Source organism: Micropterus dolomieu, linkage group LG22 (genome assembly GCF_021292245.1).
Source record: "Micropterus dolomieu isolate WLL.071019.BEF.003 ecotype Adirondacks linkage group LG22, ASM2129224v1, whole genome shotgun sequence".
Classification (NCBI taxonomy): Eukaryota; Metazoa; Chordata; class Actinopteri; order Centrarchiformes; family Centrarchidae; genus Micropterus; species Micropterus dolomieu.
The window spans coordinates 26,251,609-26,272,825 of record NC_060171.1 but is presented as its reverse complement, the minus strand read 5'-3'; the positions used below and the strand labels follow the sequence as shown (position 1 = coordinate 26,272,825).

The 21,217-nt window shown below is 40.8% G+C and overlaps 1 protein-coding gene across 5 annotated transcripts; it reads left to right on the top strand.

Annotated features, from left to right (window-relative positions):
* The first annotated feature begins 6,183 nt into the window (after nucleotides 1-6,183).
* Nucleotides 6,184-20,758, top strand: wfdc1 (WAP four-disulfide core domain 1). 5 transcript variants are annotated; one of them, XR_006822816.1, is made up of 7 exons: nucleotides 6,184-6,634; nucleotides 17,269-17,464; nucleotides 17,618-17,701; nucleotides 18,454-18,594; nucleotides 19,054-19,113; nucleotides 19,205-19,264; nucleotides 19,374-20,758. XR_006822816.1 is itself a non-coding variant. In XM_046037846.1 (7 exons), the coding sequence occupies exons 1-6, from the start codon at nucleotides 6,542-6,544 to the stop codon at nucleotides 19,261-19,263; spliced, it is 615 nt and encodes a 204-aa protein (XP_045893802.1). In that variant the 5' UTR covers nucleotides 6,184-6,541; the 3' UTR covers nucleotide 19,264; nucleotides 19,374-20,758. The 5 variants fall into 5 exon arrangements, 3 of the variants coding, with proteins under 3 accessions (XP_045893802.1, XP_045893801.1, XP_045893804.1); XR_006822817.1 differs by having other exon boundaries at nucleotides 18,454-18,614; nucleotides 19,054-19,104; XM_046037846.1 differs by having other exon boundaries at nucleotides 18,454-18,585; nucleotides 19,054-19,104.
* The last annotated feature ends 459 nt before the right edge of the window (nucleotides 20,759-21,217 follow it).

Genomic DNA, 21,217 nt, shown 5'->3' with positions numbered 1-21,217 from the left:
TGTCCATGCATACATGATGTACCAAGGCTTTTCTGTTAACAGATCTGTGTTCTATTAAATTAATTTACTCAAGCAAGGACAACTGAGGCTCTTCAAGTAATTCTTTTATTAACTAAATTAAGACTGACATTGGTACAAGTTCTTCATCATCGTCAGTCAGCATACTTTAGCTCCCTCCTGCATGGCGGCGTGTGTTGGTGCCCATGACCCTCCCTCCCTCCGCCAGGTGCTAAGCTCTCCTGTTCGGTTGAACACAGAGGTTGCTGCCTGCCAGGCCCCCCCACGGCCGGCATCCCCGCCCTTTTGAGGCCACATGCATCTCCACATAAACGTGCTGGAGCTCCTCAGGTGTGGAAGGTGGTCCGACACTACACCCCTCTGCTGCGGTGCCAGCACGCGCTGCAGCGGCCTCCATAAGCCGCCAGGACAGGGTGGCGGCACAGGTGCCGGGCAAGGCGGCTGCTCCTGTGGGCGGACACTCATTTGCTCTCCATCAGAGCGGAGTACATCCCTGGGATGCTGAACAGAGGGGCGGACATCATGTTGAGGGGGGGCCCTTGCCCAGACGAGTGGCACCTCCACCCCGATCTGGTTGTCCAGATCTGGTTCCAGTTCAGCGTGGCAGAGGTGGGTCTGTTTGCCTACTTTTACTGTCCTGTTTTCTTTGTCTTTGTTTTTAGATATTAACACTATTTAAAAAGCTTAGAGTGCTCTTTTGATTCTACCATCTCCACACGGCTGATCCTCAGTTAACAGAGCTGAGAAGAATTACAAGGATTAGAGTCCCTGTTTTGTCTGCTGTTAACTTGTTGACAGGGCCCGCTGAGATGGGGAATCAAAGGAGTAAAATAAGCAAAGGTGGGATCAGGAGTTGCCCCTGTGGGTCCGGCCGCTGAGAGGCGGTGCCTGGAGGGTCTAGGTCTCTCCCGTGAGGTTGTTTGCACCATCCAGGGGTCGAGAGCCGCCTCTACTCAGTCTTCTTACCCCTCCAAGTGGTCGGCTTTCCAACAGTGGTGTTTGAACCAGGGGTTGGAACCAGTGGCCTGTCCGCTACCGGGGGTGCTTTAGTTCCTCTAGCTGCTCGTGGACAGGAGTCTGGCGTTCAACACGGTTAAAACCTACGCTGCCGCCATCTCGTCCTGTTACGAGGGTTTTGGTGACAGGACGGTGTTCGCTCACCCCCTGGTGAAGCGTTTCCGGAAAGGGATGCGGAGGCACAGGCCGGTGACACGGCTCTGACATCGGCCAAGAGGGTCAGCGATCTGGCTGCCCTCTCTGTGGTTAAGTTGTGTTTCAGGAGTCAGGGTGACGGCAGCTCAGCTGTCCTGTGTCCCAATGCTACATTCATGCCGGTGGACGACATCTGCACGGCGGCTCCCTAGTCATCCCAGTGCTCTTTCGTTCATAAAACCACCAGCGTTTCTTCGTAAGTTTGGTACTGAAATCGGGATAAATAAAGATACCTTTAAACACAAGCTCCTTCTTTTCTCTGGCAAGATGGATTATTCTCACCTTGTCCTGAAAGTTAAGAAGTTTAATCAGGATAGGCCTTGGACAAGATCTATCGCTGTGACGAATGCTGGAGTGCGTTGAGCTGTTCATAGTAAAATACAACAATATCTGGAATAAAGTTACAGACACATATTTTCTGAACTCACCAGGTAGCTCAACTTTGTCGCTTTCTTTTCTCCAAACGATGTCCAGTTTTGTCCGGTTTTTATATAAAGATGAAGTAGTAGTCCAACAGAACTCTGGGTGCTAACCGACACTAACAACAACAGTGGAACCGCATGTGCATGGAAGCTAGCTGCAGAGAAGCGCGAGTGTGAAGATAAATCAAATTGTAATCCCAAAAACTAAAGTAAAAAGCCAATTTAATAAAAGCAGTTAACTCGTTCTATAGCAGCTCTCCATCAGCCAACAGACTGTCATTACACCGCTCGACAGGTCCTCTTCAAACAACGCTCCAAAGCCGCCTGTGATGTTTGGACAGTCTCACCGCTGATAGGCTTTCACAACGTCAAGTGAAGCGAATTTCTAACCCAAGTTGAAAAATTTTAACTCGTGCGAACCAGCGGATTCGCAGGAATTTGCCTATACCAGTAATCACATTACAATTACTAATAACAATATCGTTGTGTTACTGGCGTACTGGTTCTTCAACTATCCGCATAACAAGAGGAGAGAAAAATAAATCAAATGTCCCTTTTTGTATGTACTCACTTTAGATTTTAGTGCCAGTTCATGAAGATGCAGAAATGGCAGAGATGCTAAAGACGTCTTTCAAGGGGTGGAAGTATTGTATTAGTTTCGCGAAAGTACAATGATACCCTCTAGTGCACCTGTGGCGAGGCACAGGTTGTCTGAAAAAATGATTTGAGAGACTCCTGCTCATCAGGTATTATCACTTTTTTGATAAGCATGTCTAGTAAGAGGGAAAAATCCACTTTAAAGCCATAGTTTGGCAAGTGAGCTACAGTAAGTTTGTTGTGTGGGTTTGGTCTGTTAACTGCACAGTTCAAATTACATTCCATATGCTAAGTTTTTCATTTGAAGTCTCACCATCATTTGATATTGTGATGAGGGCTCTTATTTTTTTTCTTTTTGATATTATTTTCAACAAATTAATATTTGCACTGGCTGGAAGGACAACCTATTTTAAGTTATGTTGTGTTGTAATGAAATTCATTATTTAAAAAATAAAAATAAATAATAATAAAATAAAGTTGATGATGAAATGCCAATTAAAGTTTTGAGCATTATAGTACTGTACTTTAGCCTTGTTCTTCTCTTGACAAATGTTGGGCTGATGTTCATAACTTTGTTGTCAGCTTTGTAATATTAAAGATCATAAAAGAGAGATCATGTGTATGTTCTCATTATAATAAAGATTTATGTTGATCTGGGCATATATGAGGTGTAACTTGTTATTTGGCAGTTATTGTGCATCGCAGGTGATGTTACGCTGTAATCCAAAAGTAATGTAATAAAACTAATAGTGTAACTAGTTACATTCAGCAGTGAGTAAAAAAAAGTAAGGCATTACTTTAAAAAAGTAACTAGTAATGTGTAATATATTACCTTTTTTGAACACTGTCAATATCTAGTTTCAAGTACTCTTCAATACAGCATGATGTTTATTTTGTAAATTATGGCACCATTTAGAGGAAAATGCATGATAAAGCAGGGTATGCTTTAGTGTGTAATGGAAAAGTCACTGCCATGGTGACCTAGAGGTGAATCGTATCCACTGCACTGTGTACATTTAACCAGCGCTGTTAAAAAAGCTTATTTATCGGTGCTGCATTTAACTAGCGGTGAAATTGTTTTTGAATGCTGTCTGTGTTTTTTCATCTAAGTACTTTTTTTTAGTACTTAGTTTTCAGTTCATGAAAGTTAATTGTAGCATTTTAAGCGCCTACAAATGTCTTGTTGTGCATTCTGTTCAATAAAAAGATACTGTAAGGAGTGAGCTGTTAATTTCTTTGTAAGGTAAGTACATTTTCTTTTTCACCCTGTGCTCGCTAGCCAAAATTGACCCTTCGCTAAGCCACGCCCCGAATACACAGCCAATCACAGTGCGGTAAAGGTCTCGCTTTAACTGAGGTCCGACACTTTCATGGCTGTGCTCCATTAACTTGCATGCAAAAGGAGTCATTTTCTAGCTTTATTTTGCAGTATTTTCCAAGATATGGTGAAATGCTGTTTCCGGGGCACTTGTAATAATTACAATTGCTACCCAGAGAGGTTGAAAGGAGAAGTACGATTTATTCTCTTTCCAAAGCCTAAAACAAATCCAGAAAAATGTAGTCTGTGGATTGTTCCTAATGTAATGTTAGTTAGCCAAAGGTAGCTAAATTACTACAGAATGTAATGTTATAAAGCTCTGTTATATTACTTTTTAATGATTTTAATAGTGAATAGAGACCTACCCAGCTGTACAGGAACAGTGTCAATCCTTAATATCGTTGTCGTTTGTCTCAATCGTATGATGCAGTGGTCCACTTTTACTCTACTGATCGGTAGGCTTTAGCTTCTGTCTTTATTTGTTTCACATCAGTTTCTCAGCCTGAATACAACCTAGAAATGTATAATGCAAATCTTTCTGTCTCCTTTCCCACAGGTCCGACAGTTTGTCAGACTTATGGTGCTTTCCATTTGACATGGGTAGTCGGAATTTCCAAATTTAAAGTCTGAAATTTCAAAGGGAACGCCCCCTTAAGTTAGATTTCCGACTGCACTACCCCGACTTCGTGATCCAAGATGGCTGCTCTAAGTATCAACAGTTAGTGAAAGCTGTAGTTTATACTTTTATTTTTATATATTTATTTTATTAGCACTTCTGTGTACTTGTGTCTCACTTGTGAAATTTTTGTTCAACTGCTGTATGTGTACGTATTGCTACAGTGTTTAGTACGATTAAATACCGCACCATGCAGGGTTTTTTTATCGACCGTGGCTAGTTGATAAACAACAGCTGGCTGAGCGAGGTTTTCAGACTTTTACAGGAAAGCCCTCCTACTCGGGTGTGATGTCAGTCCCAGCTCCGACCTCCAACTTCCAAGGTAAATGGAATGCACCATTAGCAACAGAATAAGGGGGCGTGGCTTAGCGAAGGGTTAATTAGCATCCCAATTAATACCACAATTAACATGAATTACAGGTGGATATTACTAACCAAGCTAGTTAGCTCCACCCATCGAAATACCTAGATAGTGTATATTACAACATATATTTATTGATGAGACTGCAATCTTTTAATTCCTGCTGGTTAGAATATTTTAATATAAATGATGCCAGAGAAATAGAGCAGAGGGTGAAAAGTGTGCCAGCCAACCCTGGTCTCCCCTACATGGTGCTGTAAGAATGATACTCAATATTTAAAGAGTTTGAGGGTGGTGTGTGTTTTGCCATTCCAGTATCAAAAACAGAAGGATGGATTAAAGAGTGTTTTTGTCTGCTCTAACAAAACTACAAACATTGGGATGTCTGACTAACTAGCCTACAAGTTGCAATAAGAACTTTGCTGTTTCTTTATTTAAGTAAGCTTAAGCCTCAGTCTTTGAGCATGATATAATGTATGTATAATGTATGTATATTCTATGCCATATTCTGCCAATAGAGCCCCCTAACTTACACACTGGTCCATTCAATGCACCTCAGCACCATAAAAATGATGACCTTCAGTAATAGATGGGAAGATCCCACTGTGTTTCTCACATATTCATTCATGCAGTCTCTTCCACTGCCCTCTTTTATCTCTATATCTCCGCCCTTTCTGGTCTCTCGTTTTTCTCTCACTCTAACTCTTTACTCTGTCTTTTGTGTAGGAGAAGCTGGGGCCTCCCAGTGACATGAGCCCTGCTCCTGTAAAACTAATAATGACTGAGATTTGTGCAGGCTTAGCATTCTTTCTCCCTTTCAGCGCAAGACACTGAGAATGGAGTGAGGGGAGGGGACGGGAAGGGGAGAAAGGTCTACTAATGGTAATGTGGGGGGTGAGACAGGGGGAATATGTCCTAGTTTGAGACGGTGCAACTTGGGAGATTGTTGAAAAAGGAAGAGAAGCGAAGCACAAGATGGAGAAAGAGACAGAGAGGCCCCTGTCCACCACATGGTTTCATTCTTTATGGTTCAATGCCTCTGAAATCACACTGCATCCTCTCCAAACGTATCACACAGACACAGGAGTGTACACACATGCGCGCACACACACACACACACACACAAATTCATACACATTCAAGTGTGTTCAAGTATTCCCTGTCACCCTGTCAAATAAATCAAATCAGGAATGAAAACATGGATGCTGAACAGTTAATAGTTACAATGCATGCTTGATCTTAGCAGTCAACAAGTATTTTCAAACCCCACGCTTAGCAAAGCCATTTATTTTCCCTCCTACAATACCGCACGCAAGCAAAACATGTGAAAAGCCACAGAATATAAAATATGTCCCAACCGCACATTGACACAACTCTGTAAACTTCACATAAAGATCACCAGATGTGCTGCGAGATGCAACAAGGGGGCAAGGGGGGAGGTCTCACACACTGCCTTCTCTAACGCTCTCCCCTCCCTCTTTCCCACCCCTCCTCTCCCCTCTTCTCTCCCAGAGACATGTGCACACGCTGTGCCGGCAGACAGTTCAGCTTGCAACAACTGATGCAAGGACAGCTGCTGTTTCTCCCTTCCCCTCCTCTTGTTTCCTTAACTATTCTCCTTTTTTTGTTTCTTCCCTACACTGCCTCCATTCATCCCTTGTGTGCTTTCCCATTCCTTACTTTTACTCTGGCATTCTGTATTTTTTCCTCGGGCGGATATTAAGGCAGGTCCTGTTGGAGGGAAAGAATCTCAGGCTGCACATGAGCACCGGAGAGTTATTGCTTCAGCTGGAAAGGCAACTTAACAGAAGACTCACAAACACATAAAGGACAAACGTTGGAAGAAGGAGAGGAAGAAGGAATACCTCTGAGGCAGGAAGGGAGGAGAGGGAGGGAGACGCAGAAAGAGTTTGGAGTTGCGGTGCAGGACACAGACCATGCCGGGCTCTGTGGTGCTGCTGCTGTCCCTGTTGGCCCTGTCCACAGGAAGTGATGCCAGACGAATCAGGAAAAGAGGACTCAACCATAAGGTGGGGCTGCTAACCTTACCTTTATCTTTTGTATATGTGCACGTATGAATGCATGGCTTTCTTCTCTATTTCTGTCTTATGGCTGTTTTCAGAATATCCTCCTGAGTGGAAGTAGGTGAAAGCTCACAGCATTACAGCACAATACCGGCACTGTTGCAGAGAGCTGGTTTCACACAATGAGAGCAGTTTTGTAGCTTAGGTGAGAGGTGTTCAAGTTGACCTGGCATGAGTACTTTAACCCAGTAATAAAAAGAACTGTGTAAATTAAGTAAGTACATTTATCCAAGTATTGCATGTACTTAAAGAAATATTTCAACATTTAGGGAGTACGCTTGCCAAGAATTAGCCAGACTGTCTGGTAAATATAAGACCACAGCCAACAGCTGACTAGCTAAGCTTATTGTAACAAACAAGATAAAACATATTTGTTATTTTTCCACTTTCTGTATGCTAAACTAATATAACTGGCTACTACTGCTATATGCTATATATGTAGCTTTATATTTACTTTACAGACATGTGTAATTAGGGGATTTTGAGGAACTTCAGTTAAGTACATCCACTTTATGCTACTTTTTTACTAATACTTAAAAGGAGTAAGGGATAGTGGAATATATTTCTTATTCCACTACTTTAACAGCTATAATTATTGATTGGCATATTAAGATTTTACAAACAAAACATACGTTCAACTTTTAATACAGGATATGTACATTGTTATAGACCAGAACTCCCAAAAGTAATAAAATAGTAAAAATTAGCTCCATTTCAGCCAACTACAACATAAAAACGCTGCTCATCTGATAATGCATCCCTAATAATAATAATGCAATAATATAATAACATAGCAATTTTACTTGCTATGGAGCATCACTACATTGTGATATTTCTTGTTTTTGGACGCTTTTTGATTTTGAAGCACAAAAAAATGTACAAGGAGCAGAAAATGTAGTGTGCAACAGGTTGGAATAAGTTGCTGATTTTCACGTTTCCATATGAGTAATTGAAAGGCACACTGAATGTACAACTTTGTGTGTGTGTGTGTGTGTGTGTGTGTGTGTGTGTTTGTGTGTGTGTGTGTGTGTGTGTGTGTTTGCAGTGGATTATTAGGGCAGGAACTGAACTTGCAGACCGGGCCCCTGCTTGTTAACTCAGTGTAGCTGATTGATCATCTCTAACAAGTGCTCACTGTAGCGTGCTGCCTTCTCTTTCTTTTTCCCTCTCTGCAACCTCTCGTGCTTCAATGTTCTCACTTTCTAACTGGTTTATGCCCTCAATGACCCTTTTCTCTCTCTCATTGTTGGCCTCATCTCTCTTCCCCTCTCTCACATGAATCAGGTACCCTGTCACCCTCTCTCTGCCCTGTTTTCTCCTTCCTTTCACCCATGTGCCTCTCTCAGCATACCAACCCACAGTTTTCCCTCTTTCATGTATCTTTTCTTTCGTCTCCTCCTGCTCTCCAAAAGCACGTCTTGCTGGACTCTGCTTCAAAGCTGCTGTAATTGGAACATGCTGAGACGGCTGTGCAGATGGAGTTTGTCTCTTTCTCTCTGAACCTTTTCATCTCTGCATCTTTTAATCTTTCATTTTTTAACCACCTCCCCCATATATACACACACACACACACACACCCTCAGCCTCATTCATAACACCAGAGCCGTGCAGAAAGACAAATTATAGTCACTAAGTGTTTCACGTAGGCACTAGACTATGGAATAGTGTGTCTTGAAAGGAAAATTGGTAAAAATGCATAACAAACCCAAGACCACCAGCGTGCTCAGTACCTGTCTTGCATGGTTCCTCTTGTTCTCTATGCATATTAGATTTCACCAGATTTATTTATCTAAAAACAAAAAGTTGAAGTCAAAACTGCTAGACGAGGCCAATAAGTATCGACATAATAAAACAAATTGATGTACTTTTTCAAATGCTTGGTTAGAGATTGTGTGGATAAGCTGCCTTAAAGAATATGCAGATATATAAAGTAATTTTTGAGTTTTAAAATCACAGCTTAATTAAAGTACAATGTATATATGAAAGGGGTCAGTGATTGTTTTTATGCAATTTTCAGCGTAAACTGAGAGTGTATGTCTGCTCTGTTTCCTTCTGTTTTAAATCTGTTTTCCTTTTTTCTTACTTGCCTTACCTGGCAGGTAATTTAGCTTTACTAGAAACATTATTTTTAAATAACATGTATGATCACATTCTTTAATGTAGAGAGGAAATGTATTATAAAAATGTAAGCAGCCACTATTAGCCAAATTATTATAAAAGCTACACTGCAGACACCTTTCTGAGTAAATCTCAGAAAGGTGTCTGTTCAACCTCTGGATCTGATGGTCTTCATGAATCATGTCCACCATCTCTTATCTACACCTCCCCAAATCAGAAACAATATCTTCATTTCCTCTTTTCATTTGCCAGGGCAGATGCCTGCCAAATAATATGTGGCCTGTAATAAGGGTGTAGAGGAAAGTAAAAGCATTAGAGTGAAACTTACAATAAAGAGAAAGATGGTTGATGGGTAGATAGAGGAACAGCTGGAATCGACAGTAGGGAAATAGAAAAAGGGGCGTGGACGAAATGGTAATAACAGAGGCTTTACATTTTGGGTTTTTGGCAGCTTATTGATTGCTATACAAAGAATTAGAGCTCATTTCACTCAACAATATTCAGGAACAGCAAGGCATCAGGAGAAAACCTTGTATCTCCAAAGTACAAAATTTTAAATTTTTGGAAACTATCTTGATGATTATGCATTTTTGACATAATCGAGTGGGTTATGAAAAGGTTTCATCAACCCAAGTCTGTGACTGAAAATGAAAAATACAAAGTGTGATGTTTTCACTCAACAGCAGCAATACTTAAGTCTAAAATGAAAAGCGTACAGCACCTGCTCTTCATTCACAAACTCCAGAGTCATGTCGCACACAGCCACACATACACACATTATTGCACACGCCCACACACACCAGATTATTTTGTCTCATGCAGCCAAAACACAGTCTGGCTCAGACACCTGCCTGGGCATGTCAGTGAGCATGAGCGCTGTCAAAAGCTATCATAATAAATCTTAACAGTTTCATTTATTTAATGTGATGTGAAACACTCAGACAGCACCTGGTCTTAAAATAGGGGCCCTGCAGATGCTCAGATACACATGTACTTCCTGTTCTTTGGCCGGCCGACTTGGCCTGGGGCCACTATGTAAAACAAAACAGATCTATACGCTGCTCTTTCACCGAAGGAAATTTGTAGCTTTTAAGGAAGTGATGCTTTGTAAAGATAAGATTAGTTTGCACTATGTGATCACTACTGATGCTATCAAATAAAAGTAAAGCACAAGGGCCATGTCATGAATGTTACTTGAGAATCAGTGTTTATTAAATGTAACCGAATTACACAATTACTTACTGACACAGCACAGTCTGCCTGTACTGCTTTATGTCTATTAATTAGTCAAGTTTACTCATTTTAATGTTTGTTTGTAATGATTTGTCAACAGCATTGGGTTGTGTCATTTTTGAACATGCAGCCTGCTTTCCACTGCTGAACGCAAGGAATGTATTATAGTTTATCAACAAACAGTTTGTGGCCTTTAAGGCTGAGTGTTGACAAATCCTAGGAATGCATGACAAATATACAACAAGCTTGGCAAGAATTGGCTGTATGGCCACACAAGCATGTGAAATAGCAAAATTCTATTGGATTGAGTTGAAATCACCATGCATTCGGAATAAAAAAATCAAAAAAATGCCGTGACGTGAACACAACAACAACTCAGGAAGTCAAAGAAATGCTAATATAATAATAATACTAATCCAACACATCTATGTAGCAGCGTCCATGTTGTTTCCACAACAACAACAGCAAAATGCTGGTAAAATATACAAATGGCTGGTAAAGTTACTTCACTCACAAGCCAAAAAACAATGGTAATCTATTGAGTGGCTGGTAGACTTTGAACATTCATTGGCTGGTGGACAAAAAAGTTAATTTTGCACCCTGATGACTTCACAGTTTGGGAAATGGGACCATCCGAGGTGCATGTGAATATACAGAAAGTAAATCTGTGCAGACTTTTACCTGAGAATTTGCAATGCCCAATAGCAAACATTTTTGACAGGGCTGACCTCTGAGTGGATGGAGAGCCATAATGGAGGATGCTGTTGTAGCTTACTAGCTGTGTTGCACCATTCACTTTTATTTAAACTCCTCTGTTGGCGACAGAGGTAGTAATGCATGATTTGCAGACAGTTATGAGACAGCAATCATTGGTACAAATATGTGTTTTGAATAAACTGTGTGAACTTTTGACTGACTAGCACTAGCCCAGTTGGCTACTGTGTCACAGTTTGCTCCTCAACCCCCCTCTCCAGCCACATTCCTACAACCTCAAATACATTCACTGCCATTCTTGCCCTGTTTTTGACATTTTCTCCTCTTCCAGTCATCTCTCTCCCACGTCCAGTCACTCCCTCATACCTGCAACAACCCCTTTCACACCACTGTCAGTCACCAGACCTTCCCCGCTCACCTGATCACCTGTTTCCACTCTCACTCATCAGCACTGCAGATATTTAACCAGCTCATTCCCACTCCTACTTTGCTAGTTCATTCAGTTCATTCTATCTGCCTTCAAGCTGCATCACCCATAAGTTTCCCTGTATAACCAGCGGTGACATAGGGAGTTACTGGTTGGCTCCCCAACTACAGCAGTTAGACCTGTGCTTATTAGTCACTATATCACCAAGTTTCTAGGAAAAAATATATCACAAAGACATGAGATAAATATCGCTGTTCAACTCTCTAGTGTGACCAGATCTTAAGGCTGCATCTACCAAACAAATCAAATGCAACAATAAAATTCCCTACAGACAAAATGAAAACAGTTTATATGAAGATTGCATACTACATACACGTTTACAATTACTCAAACTCATCAACTCAACAACACACTTCCATACCTAACAAAATATGATGGATTAAAATAAAATAAAATAACATTTTGTAATATTTTTGTAGCCTAAAAGAAAGGGAGTAATTGTAGTCAGTCAGTCATCCAGTTTACCATTAGTTTCATGAACTGGTGTGTGCAGCTCTAGGCAGTACTAATCCCAGTCAGATGATGTGAGCCTGCCGGTGAGAAGCACATTACTGGATTTACACTGGAGCCGCTTATAACCATAGATAAAAAACATAGACTCCGCTTCATTTTTTTTCACCTGGAACCTCTGATGTTCCAGACATTCCTTTTATTTTGCAGCAGAGAGATTTTCCACGCTATATCATCTCCAATGACAGAGAGATCATTTATAGCATCTGTATATGAGACCACAGAAACTCAACTCTAAAGTGCATACCAAAGTATAGACACGGCTGTTCCTAAGTATAAAATGATCTTGAAATATTTCCACTGTGCAACCTTAAGTTTTGTTGTTGTGACTGCTGCACTAAATGAGAATAGAGGAGTAATACAGTACATGAGTTCGGGGCGGAGGGCGCTCTACCATGAGTATCCATGCTACCTCAGGTTATCACTGACAGGTAGTAGGCACTATTTCAAACTGTTATAACAATACTAATTAGCTGCAAACTGCTCAATTACTTCTGTCATGTCGTGTAAACCGCACCTCATATTGGTTCATTCTGTTCGTCTGAATTTCAAGGTTAGACATCACTGCTCTGCCAATACGTTACCAGGTCTATTTCGGCTGCTCCCAGCTGTGCATCTACCTGTTTGTCTGTCAGCATGTCTCCCTTTCACTCATTGAAACTCTCATCTCCGACTGATTTACAGACTGTCCGTTTACCTCACAGTTTAGCCTTCTGCGTCGCCATCCATTTGCACGTCTGTCTATCTTTTCTGTCAAACTGACTGCTTGTATAGAGACAGGAAATGAGTCCTGACAACCAAAAGCTAACCAGATGTGTGCTGTGGGCTACTTTATTTAGTGTACATAGGAGATCTGGCACATTTGAGTTGACATTTATATGAAAGAACACAGATTTTCCTTGTTTATGCATATGTGTGCACAACTTTGACCCTACATTACTGAATGTGCATCTAACTGAGATTTGGTGTGTTTCTGGCTATGTGTGTCAGTGTGCAAAGGAAGCAGAACCCTTAGTATCTATCTGAGATCTGTCCTTGGAACCATAAACGGCGTGATCTCAGTCCAGTTATGGAGCCAGACGGAGCCAGATGGTCTCCAGTGGCTTCTCCCCACAAACTCCCCATAAACGAGCAAGAGCACTAAAAAGACAGGCTGAAAGAGAAAAAGAGCAGTTTGTGATCGATTGTTACAGCCTCCATCACAACACCACTTTTCAACATCAATGAAGAGAGTTAGTGAGTCAGACAGAGAGCGGGGGAAATATGCCCACAGATAGACATGAACTTCACACATAGGCCCAATGGCAGTCTCCCCACAGGAGAGCAGCGCAGTAGACGGGAGTATAAACAAACAATGTGGAACATCAGAGAGATGTGTGCAGGATTGTGTGATAGAGCGCAGAATGTAGGATGTCCTTCTGGCATACAAAGACATGAAGGCAAGGGTGAAGACACAAGAGGAGCCCTGAGAGTTAAGCACTTACAGTAACAGCCAAATGTTGGCAAAAGCACAGTAAAAATTTGTATGTAAATAAGTAGTATCTGTAATTCTGGCAAGTCAATACAGTGTGCAGATATTAATGAACGAGTGTATTCGTGTGTACCAGAAAGCTCACACTTTACGCATGCAAACACATTCATATAAACAGGAAGGGCACACTTGACGTTTTGTAGGAGACGCTTGAAGCGGACTTTAGCAGCAGATCGGATATGAGACATGGGGAGACGGCAGTAGTCATTATGTCATTATCCCGTCACAGTGCACTTTGTAGTCCCCATTCATAGATCTAATTGTACCAAGAGACATTGTGAACCACTGGTTTCACCTACCTCTTGAGAGTCATGATTGAGGAGTATGAAGGACCTGTAGTCTACAGTGTGTGAGACCATGTACAAGTAGTAACTGTAAAAATGGCGGTCAAGTCATCAGGGCTTTTCATTGTTTGAAAGTTTGAAACTGGTGTCAAAATGTCAACAACTATTTAAAAAACCTCTATTTTAACGAAAAACTTAAATTGTATGTGAAAAAGGTTGTATAAACCCTTTTGCGGCTCCAGAGTGACATCACTTGGGTCTTAAGTTTTAAATTGAGAAAAACCTAGGCATGTGGAGTCGGGTCTGAAGAAAAGCCAATGCAAAATTAAGGTTGCCTAGAAATGTCTTATTCAGCGTTCGGTAACACTCTAGACACTACTAGACAGGAGTCAGTTGTTCATTTTTGTTTTATGCCTGTTTCCCTGTAGCCTAAATTAGCATACCAATTAATATAACGGTTAATGTGAATTACGGATCCACCTTACTAACCAAGCTCCACTCTCACCACAAACCGGTGGGTAACACCTCTGTGCTAGGTCCACTTCTTTTTATGCAGTCTATAAATTAGACAGAAGTGAGCTTACCAGACCTCTATAGCTCTACTAGCAAAACATGCTAGAATCTCTGTCCGAACTGTCGTAGCCAAGTTGCATTGTGGGTAATATAGCGACCAGGTTTTCATAAGAAAGACGATTGCAATTAATAAAAAAGACAATATATCTGGCTCTGCCCATCATGAGTCTGATATTCCCTTGGCCACTTTGGGGCAGCACAAAAACCTGTAAAATAACATTTGCATATTGTGATATAGCAAACTTGTTAGCAAACAGTGGCATATTTGCTAGACTTACACAGGAGTAGATCATGCTTAGTGCCATAGATAGTGTACACGCAGACTGACAAAAAACAACTATTGCTTGACTCTAATATTCCATTCATAGGTGACGCCTTTTACATTACACATTATAATTTGATCTATTGTTAATATAAATGTATTGATTTAGCTTTAAATAGGAAATATCTCATTAAATAAGTAATAACCTTAATAAGTAAATAAGGTTAAGAATCTGAGGATACATTTCAGTACCCCAAAAGTAATGAAATTTGATTCCTATGCCTACAAGTGATGTTCAGTGATAATAATCACTCTTAACAAGTGGTGGTAAGCTACTAAGTACATTTACTTAAGTACTGTTCTTAAGTACTAAAGTAAATGTAATAAATATTGAGGTACTTGATTGTTTCTGTTTTATGCTACTTTCCACTTTTACTTCATTATATTTTGGAGGTACATACTGTACTTTCTACTCCACTACATTTATTTGACATCTTTAGTAACTAATATAATTACTTTGCAAATTGTGTTTACAAAATACATTGAACAAAATTATAAACACAACACTTTTGTTTTTGCCCCCATTCATCATGAGTTGAACTCAAAGATCTAAGACTTTCTCTATCTACATAAAGGCCTATTTCTCTCAAATATTGTTCAAATCTGTCAAAATCCGTGTTAGTGAGCACTTCTCCTTTGCTGAGATAATCCATCTACCTCACAGGTGGAACTGGGATGTAAGAATGGGATGTTTTCAGCAAGAACTGGGAATCCTTGCAACATTATCATGCTGCAGAAATGAACATTCATTTCACGGGCAACAGTTCTGGTGAACATTCATGCAGTCAGCATGCCAATTGCACACTCCCTCAAAACTTGCGACATCTGTGGCATTTTGCTGTGTGATGGAACTGCACATTTTCGAGTGGCCTTTTATTGTGGCCAACCTAAGGCACACCTGTGCAATACCCATGCTGTCTGATCAGCATTTTGATATGCCACACCTGTGAGGTGGATGGATTATCTCGGCAAAGGAGAAGTGCTCACAAACATAGAGTTCGACAGATTTGTGAACAATATTTGACAGAAATAGTCCTTTTGTGTACAAAGAGAAAGTCTCAGATCTTTTAGTTCAGCTATTGATGAATGGGTGCAAAAACAAAAGTGTTGCGTTTATAATTTTGTTCAACTAATGAATAATGATGAGGTTAATTAAGATTTCCAATACTGGACTTTTACTTGCCCACTGTGGAATTGCTACTTTACTTTTACTTTACATCTGAATACTTCTTCCACTGCTTAATTCTGACCCTAAACTCTCATCTCAGAACTTTAACTACTAACTGTAATATGCAGGATCTTAAAGTAGCTTTTACAAACGGTAAGAAACACACATTCCCCCCCCCCGCAAAGAACCCTCCACACACTGCTTGCAGCTGCCACAACAAGTTAATGTGTGGTTAAAGGGAACACAAATCCAGTGTGAGTGATACCGTGTCAGCGCCAAACATTTGCTTTCATTTTTCTGGTTGGTTTGTAAGAGCATTCAGTAAGCCTGCCAAATAAACAGCACAGTTTTAATGACCATGTGCAACCCACCAGCTGATTAACTAATTACTAATCTTGTGTAAAACGTACATGTCTCTCTCTCTCGCTCTCTCTCTCTCTCTCTGGGATACCCTCCCAAATGGGTAATGGCTGAGACTACAAAGTCAGAGAAATTCACAACTGGAAAAACATACTGTACATTCACCAATACTGTGACACAGCACCCCAGAAACGGCCGAACATAAAAAAAACAATCCTTAAATTATTCCTTGTTATGTTCTCCTGTGGTTGTTAGACTAACCAGTAAACACTACAGTATATTATATAGTAAAAAGTAAAAAGTGGAATGAACTGGAAACTTGATCGTTCTGAAGCTTGTTATACAAAATCAAATAACAGTATACAGGATGAGAAAATATGAGAGTTAATATTTAGTCAGGGGCAGCTGTGCTTCTTGGGATTTTGTTGTAATATTTCCCATGTGTACATGGGTGTGTACATAACCCAGAACAATGAATGGCTGCATACACTGTGGCACAAAATATGTGATATTTGATACCAGCGATGTGAAAGAGTATGTCCAGGACATGTCAAACCGATGAGTAGGAATCAGTAAAGAGCTGAAGCTTGGTAAAAACTATTAAACCACAGAGACCATGGCTGTGATACAGATCCCATTTTGTTAGCCTCTGAAAGCATGCAAGAGCAGAGCTTCTCAGCAACAGTGGGAAAGTGTGGGCATTGGTGTGTGTGTGTGTGTGTGTGTGTGTGTGTGTGTGTGTGTGTGCGTGTTTTGTGTGTGTGTTTGTGTGTGTGTGTGTGTGTGTGTGTGTGCATGTAGGCCTACACTTTATGTTGCACGATCCTCCAAAGTGTGTGAAGTGTGTCTTTGCTTGGCTTAGGGTCCTGTGGCCTACTTTCTCCCTCTAAGACTCACAAGGGAAGTGTTTATTCCCACAGTGAATCACCTTCCCAATCCAGATCAAGACGTTAGCAGGCAGTCATGCATACTAAAGCCAAACTTTCAGTGTCTTTGCTGTAGCTTTGTTGTGTTAAAAAAGCAATCACTAAGATCCATTGCTGCCATCTGGTGGTCAAAAAGTGCAATCTATGTGCATCTATAAGCAAACTGTGTGAACATCCAGTGAAGAGCATTTTTTTTCAGTTTGGAACCAAATGTTAGTCTGCCTGTCTCAACTTTGTATTAATTGGAATCAAAGTATGGACAAAATCCTGGAGTAGAGGGAGGGAATCATCTACAACAGAAACAAACCACATCTACATTCTTATTAATTTATAGTCTCTTTTTCTCTCTCTCAGGACTACGAGTACCCCAACCACCCCCAGTCCACACAGCACCAAAAGAATGACCGGTGTCCGCCGCCACCACAGATGCTGCCAGAAAGGGCCTGTGAGGTGCCGGGCTGCCGCTCAGACTCTGAGTGCGAGCGCCATAAACGCTGCTGCTACAATGGCTGCATCTACGCCTGCCTGGAGTCTGTTCAGCCGCCACCAGGTCAGCAGAACCAAAAGACAGATGGCTGCACACACAGTAGTGTTTGTGTAAAATTGGACTTTGATAGGTTTATGACTTTTTAAAAAAAGTTTTAGCTATGTGATTCTGTCATTGCATTCTCAGCAATCATGTGTGTGTGTGCATTCTGAACAGTGCTGGACTGGCTGGTGCAGCCCAAGCCTCGGTGGTTGGGGGGTAACGGCTGGCTGTTAGACGGCCCTGAGGAGGTGCTGCAGGGTGAGTACTTCAAAATGTAATCCTTTTCCCAGTGAGTATGAACAAAATAGTTTTCATTTAGTGCATTATGGTTTTGTATCGACCATAGGGGTCATTTACACTGAGGACATGTCCCCACCACATTTTGAAATGGCTGATTTTGTCCCATCACTTTTTGAAAGCATTTGTTAAAAATTTTCTGAAAAACAACTTGCACAAAGAAATGTTAACTAACACATGAAAATGCTTTGAAAAAGGTTTATTTGCACAATAAGAAAACATGCAATGCAATGTAGTTTTCCCTCATAAAAAAAGACATTTCCACCGTAAATTGGAGCAGAAAATATCTCCAGAATGCAGGAAATTACCAGGTTAATACTCAAAATCTTCTGGGTGAGGACCCCCCTCACATATATTTCTGCATCACATATTGAATCTAAATACTGCTAAAAATCTTCTTGTCTAGTTCTCTTGCATCGTCACATCTCATGACCCAAATGAAATCCATCCACAAGATGCATTTAATTAAGGGTACGTAATTAATACTTCTTGTGTTCCCATTGACTGGAAATACATTATTCTGCCATTCTTCTGTAGATATAAAAGTTTGAGTGAGCGATGCAAAAAAGAAACTAAATGAAGTTGAAGTAAAAAGTAGACATGGCAGGTTGAGGGAATGCAAGTAAATAAAAAATGTAATAACCACAAAACCAGAAAAACAACCCTGGTGTATTTCATGTTTGTGTTTACTTGTAATGTTTTCTGCCCACTAGCTGAGGCCTGCAGCACAACTGAAGATGGAGATGAGCCTCTTCACTGTCCTACAGGCTACGAGTGCCACATCATCAACCCAGGAAACCCTGCGGCTGGCATCCCTAACCGGGGACAGTGCATCAAGCAACGCGGTAACTCCGGTATGGCTAGAGGACTTCTGGTAACTGAAATGTTTAGCCATGTGATTGTGATTTGGTTTTGAATCCAGGTCACATCATCGCCTATGTTCATTTTATTTTTACAACTAACCTCCTAGTTATCTAGGGTAAAGGAACTTCTCTCCAAAGTGTGTGTCCTTATGAAGCGTCAAGGGAAAGAGAGAGGATGCTGGGCAATGCCAGCAGCTGTCTTTGGGTCTGGCCTGGTATCTCTTGGCAGATAGCATGCTGTTAGGCACCAAGTTTCTCCTATTTAAGAGATCTAAAAATATGCAAATTGAAGTGACCTGGCAACTCAGTAGACTGCCTCAGCTTGTGATCTGTGGCAGAAGCTGTTAATATTAAACTAATGATTTAATCAAAAGAACATACTGTTTTTACTTTATAGATCAGATGTCAGTTTTTTAATTTGGTTTTCCATTTTGGCCCTTTTATTTACAGATGGACGTGGTCTGAGGCACAAATACTTTAAGGACTACAAGGACTACTTAGGTAAGTGAGGTAATGTGGACAACTTGAAAACCTGCACTATTACTGAAGCAGAAATAGCACCAATCTGCCTTACGTGCTGAAGGCCTTTTCACTCTGACAGGTACCAGTTCTAACAATGCAGTAGGCTATGAAAAGCATCACCACAAGCACCTGGGATGAAGTACGTTTTCAGCCACTTTGAAATGTCATGTCACAATAAAAAACAATCACCTCTGCACCGTTATCTCGCTTTATACAAAGCCTTGTGTTTCTGTTGTATCTGCTCTTAGATCAACCTGACCTCAGCCTCAGCTACGACCATAACACAACCTCAGACATCAGCTCCAGTCCTGTTCAATCTGCTCTCATCACACCTGAACCAGGATCAGATGTGACCTTTTTACCAGACCTACAGCTGCTACCTCCTCTTTGCAAAGGCCCTTGCGTCCTTGTCCTCAGTCACGACGTCCTTTGGGAGACAAGTCTGACGTACAGAACACAGCCAAAGAAATAAGTGCTTTTTTTGTCTCTCTGGTATCTATGAAAGGAAGAAGCAGAGGGTGTTGATGGTGAATCAGAGGAGAGGACCAATGCTGTGTAAAAAGTCTCAAAAGGAAAAAAGGAACCCATGCCATTTTTTTTGTAATTTCCTTCTCCCTCCCTACAACTTGTGTCCTCGCACACAAAGACACTCTCGAACCTTAAGGCTTGGTCAGCAGAGAAAATTAAGACTATATGGCCCTATTACTTCTTCTGCCTCCCTTGTTCTTAGGAGGACGGTGCTCACATTTCTTGATCTGAAACCTGGAACATTTTGTAGACAAATAATAAAAATTCCAGCTGCAGGTGTTGCATGTTGAAATCAAATCCAAATGTGGTTTAATATTCTGGCAAATAACTATAATTAAAAGAAAGAATGCCATGTGAGTGTGTGGATTGTGCCCATTTTAAAGGAGTTGGAACAGCTGTAGATTAGTTGCAGCAAACGGATGCTAACGAAGACTATGAAAAGACTATTTTCTATGAAAAGTAAAATGAGAACCAATCGTTTACTTCTGAGGTTCATTTGGAAGAGATGTAGATTCAAAGGGATACCAATTGCGAAGTAGGAAGCCATTAAGATCTTCAAACAAGCCTACAGACAGCAAGTGTTGAAAAGATTGATTTGGGGTGGATTATTCCTTTAAACCTAATCTGTGTAAATATTATATCTGTAACTAATGCAGTGACACAGACCATACAACAAATATCTTCCATTGCAGTATGATTATTCAAACATTTCATAATTTTGAAAAATCATACTGCATTACTTTCTGTTAACACTATCACAATCCCTATTGCAGTACAGGTGAAAAAAAACTAAAAGGGCTTTTGCACAGAGCAGATATTTAAAACTGGTGAAAGGATCTTCTGTGTTATTCTCAAACTTACCGACTTGGTTCAGTCGACTGTTCAACCTAAGTTATCTCTGTTATCAATTCAAATGGTGCTCAGTTTCATTGCTGCCTAAAATAACAGAAGAATAAGCTGGTCACACAATAAGCTGAAGGTGTTAAACAAAAGCTGTAACCATTCTCTCTATATGCAGAACTAAAGTGATGTCTGAATGTTGCTACCTGACTGGTGTTGTAATGTTGCCTTGTTTCTTCTAAATAAACCACATTGTTGGACTTCATCTGAGTTTTGTGATGTTTTTCCCTTTTCTGTAAGTAATCTTTCATTCATGACAAAGTTGATGTACAAATGATGGGGGGCAGCCTCCTCTCTGCCACATTTGTAGCATCATTATAATATCTTGGATAGGTTGGCTCTCCCAAAAAGACTGGCACCTCACATGCAGACTAAGTACTTTCTGATGTGCTTCCTAAATGTCCTGTCAACATGGGCCTCAAATCCACAATCAAGAGATTAAGAGGCTCATGCCCTACTGAGTGAGCTAGGCAGGCTGACAACAGGGTGGAGGCAGCCTTCTCTCTGCAACATTTGCAATATCCATTTGGTCCTCAAACCCTATGATCCAATACTCAAAGATGCTGTGAGTAGAGAATTTATGGACCATTGAAAAAAGGGGATGGACCAGGTTGGTAAAGAGGGATCAAAGAGGGATAGGGGATCCAAAAAAGGCTGAGCAAAT

Excerpts from the sequence above, each read along its gene's own strand:
- wfdc1 (XM_046037845.1), top strand. The coding sequence starts at position 6,542 with ATGCCGGGCTCTGTGGTGCTGCTGCTGTCCCTGTTGGCCCTGTCCACA. Across the intron at positions 17,702-18,453 it reads CCCTGAGGAGGTGCTGCAGG|CTGAGGCCTGCAGCACAACT; the intron begins GTGAGTACTTCA and ends TCTGCCCACTAG. Across the intron at positions 19,105-19,204 it reads GGACTACAAGGACTACTTAG|GTACCAGTTCTAACAATGCA; the intron begins GTAAGTGAGGTA and ends TCACTCTGACAG.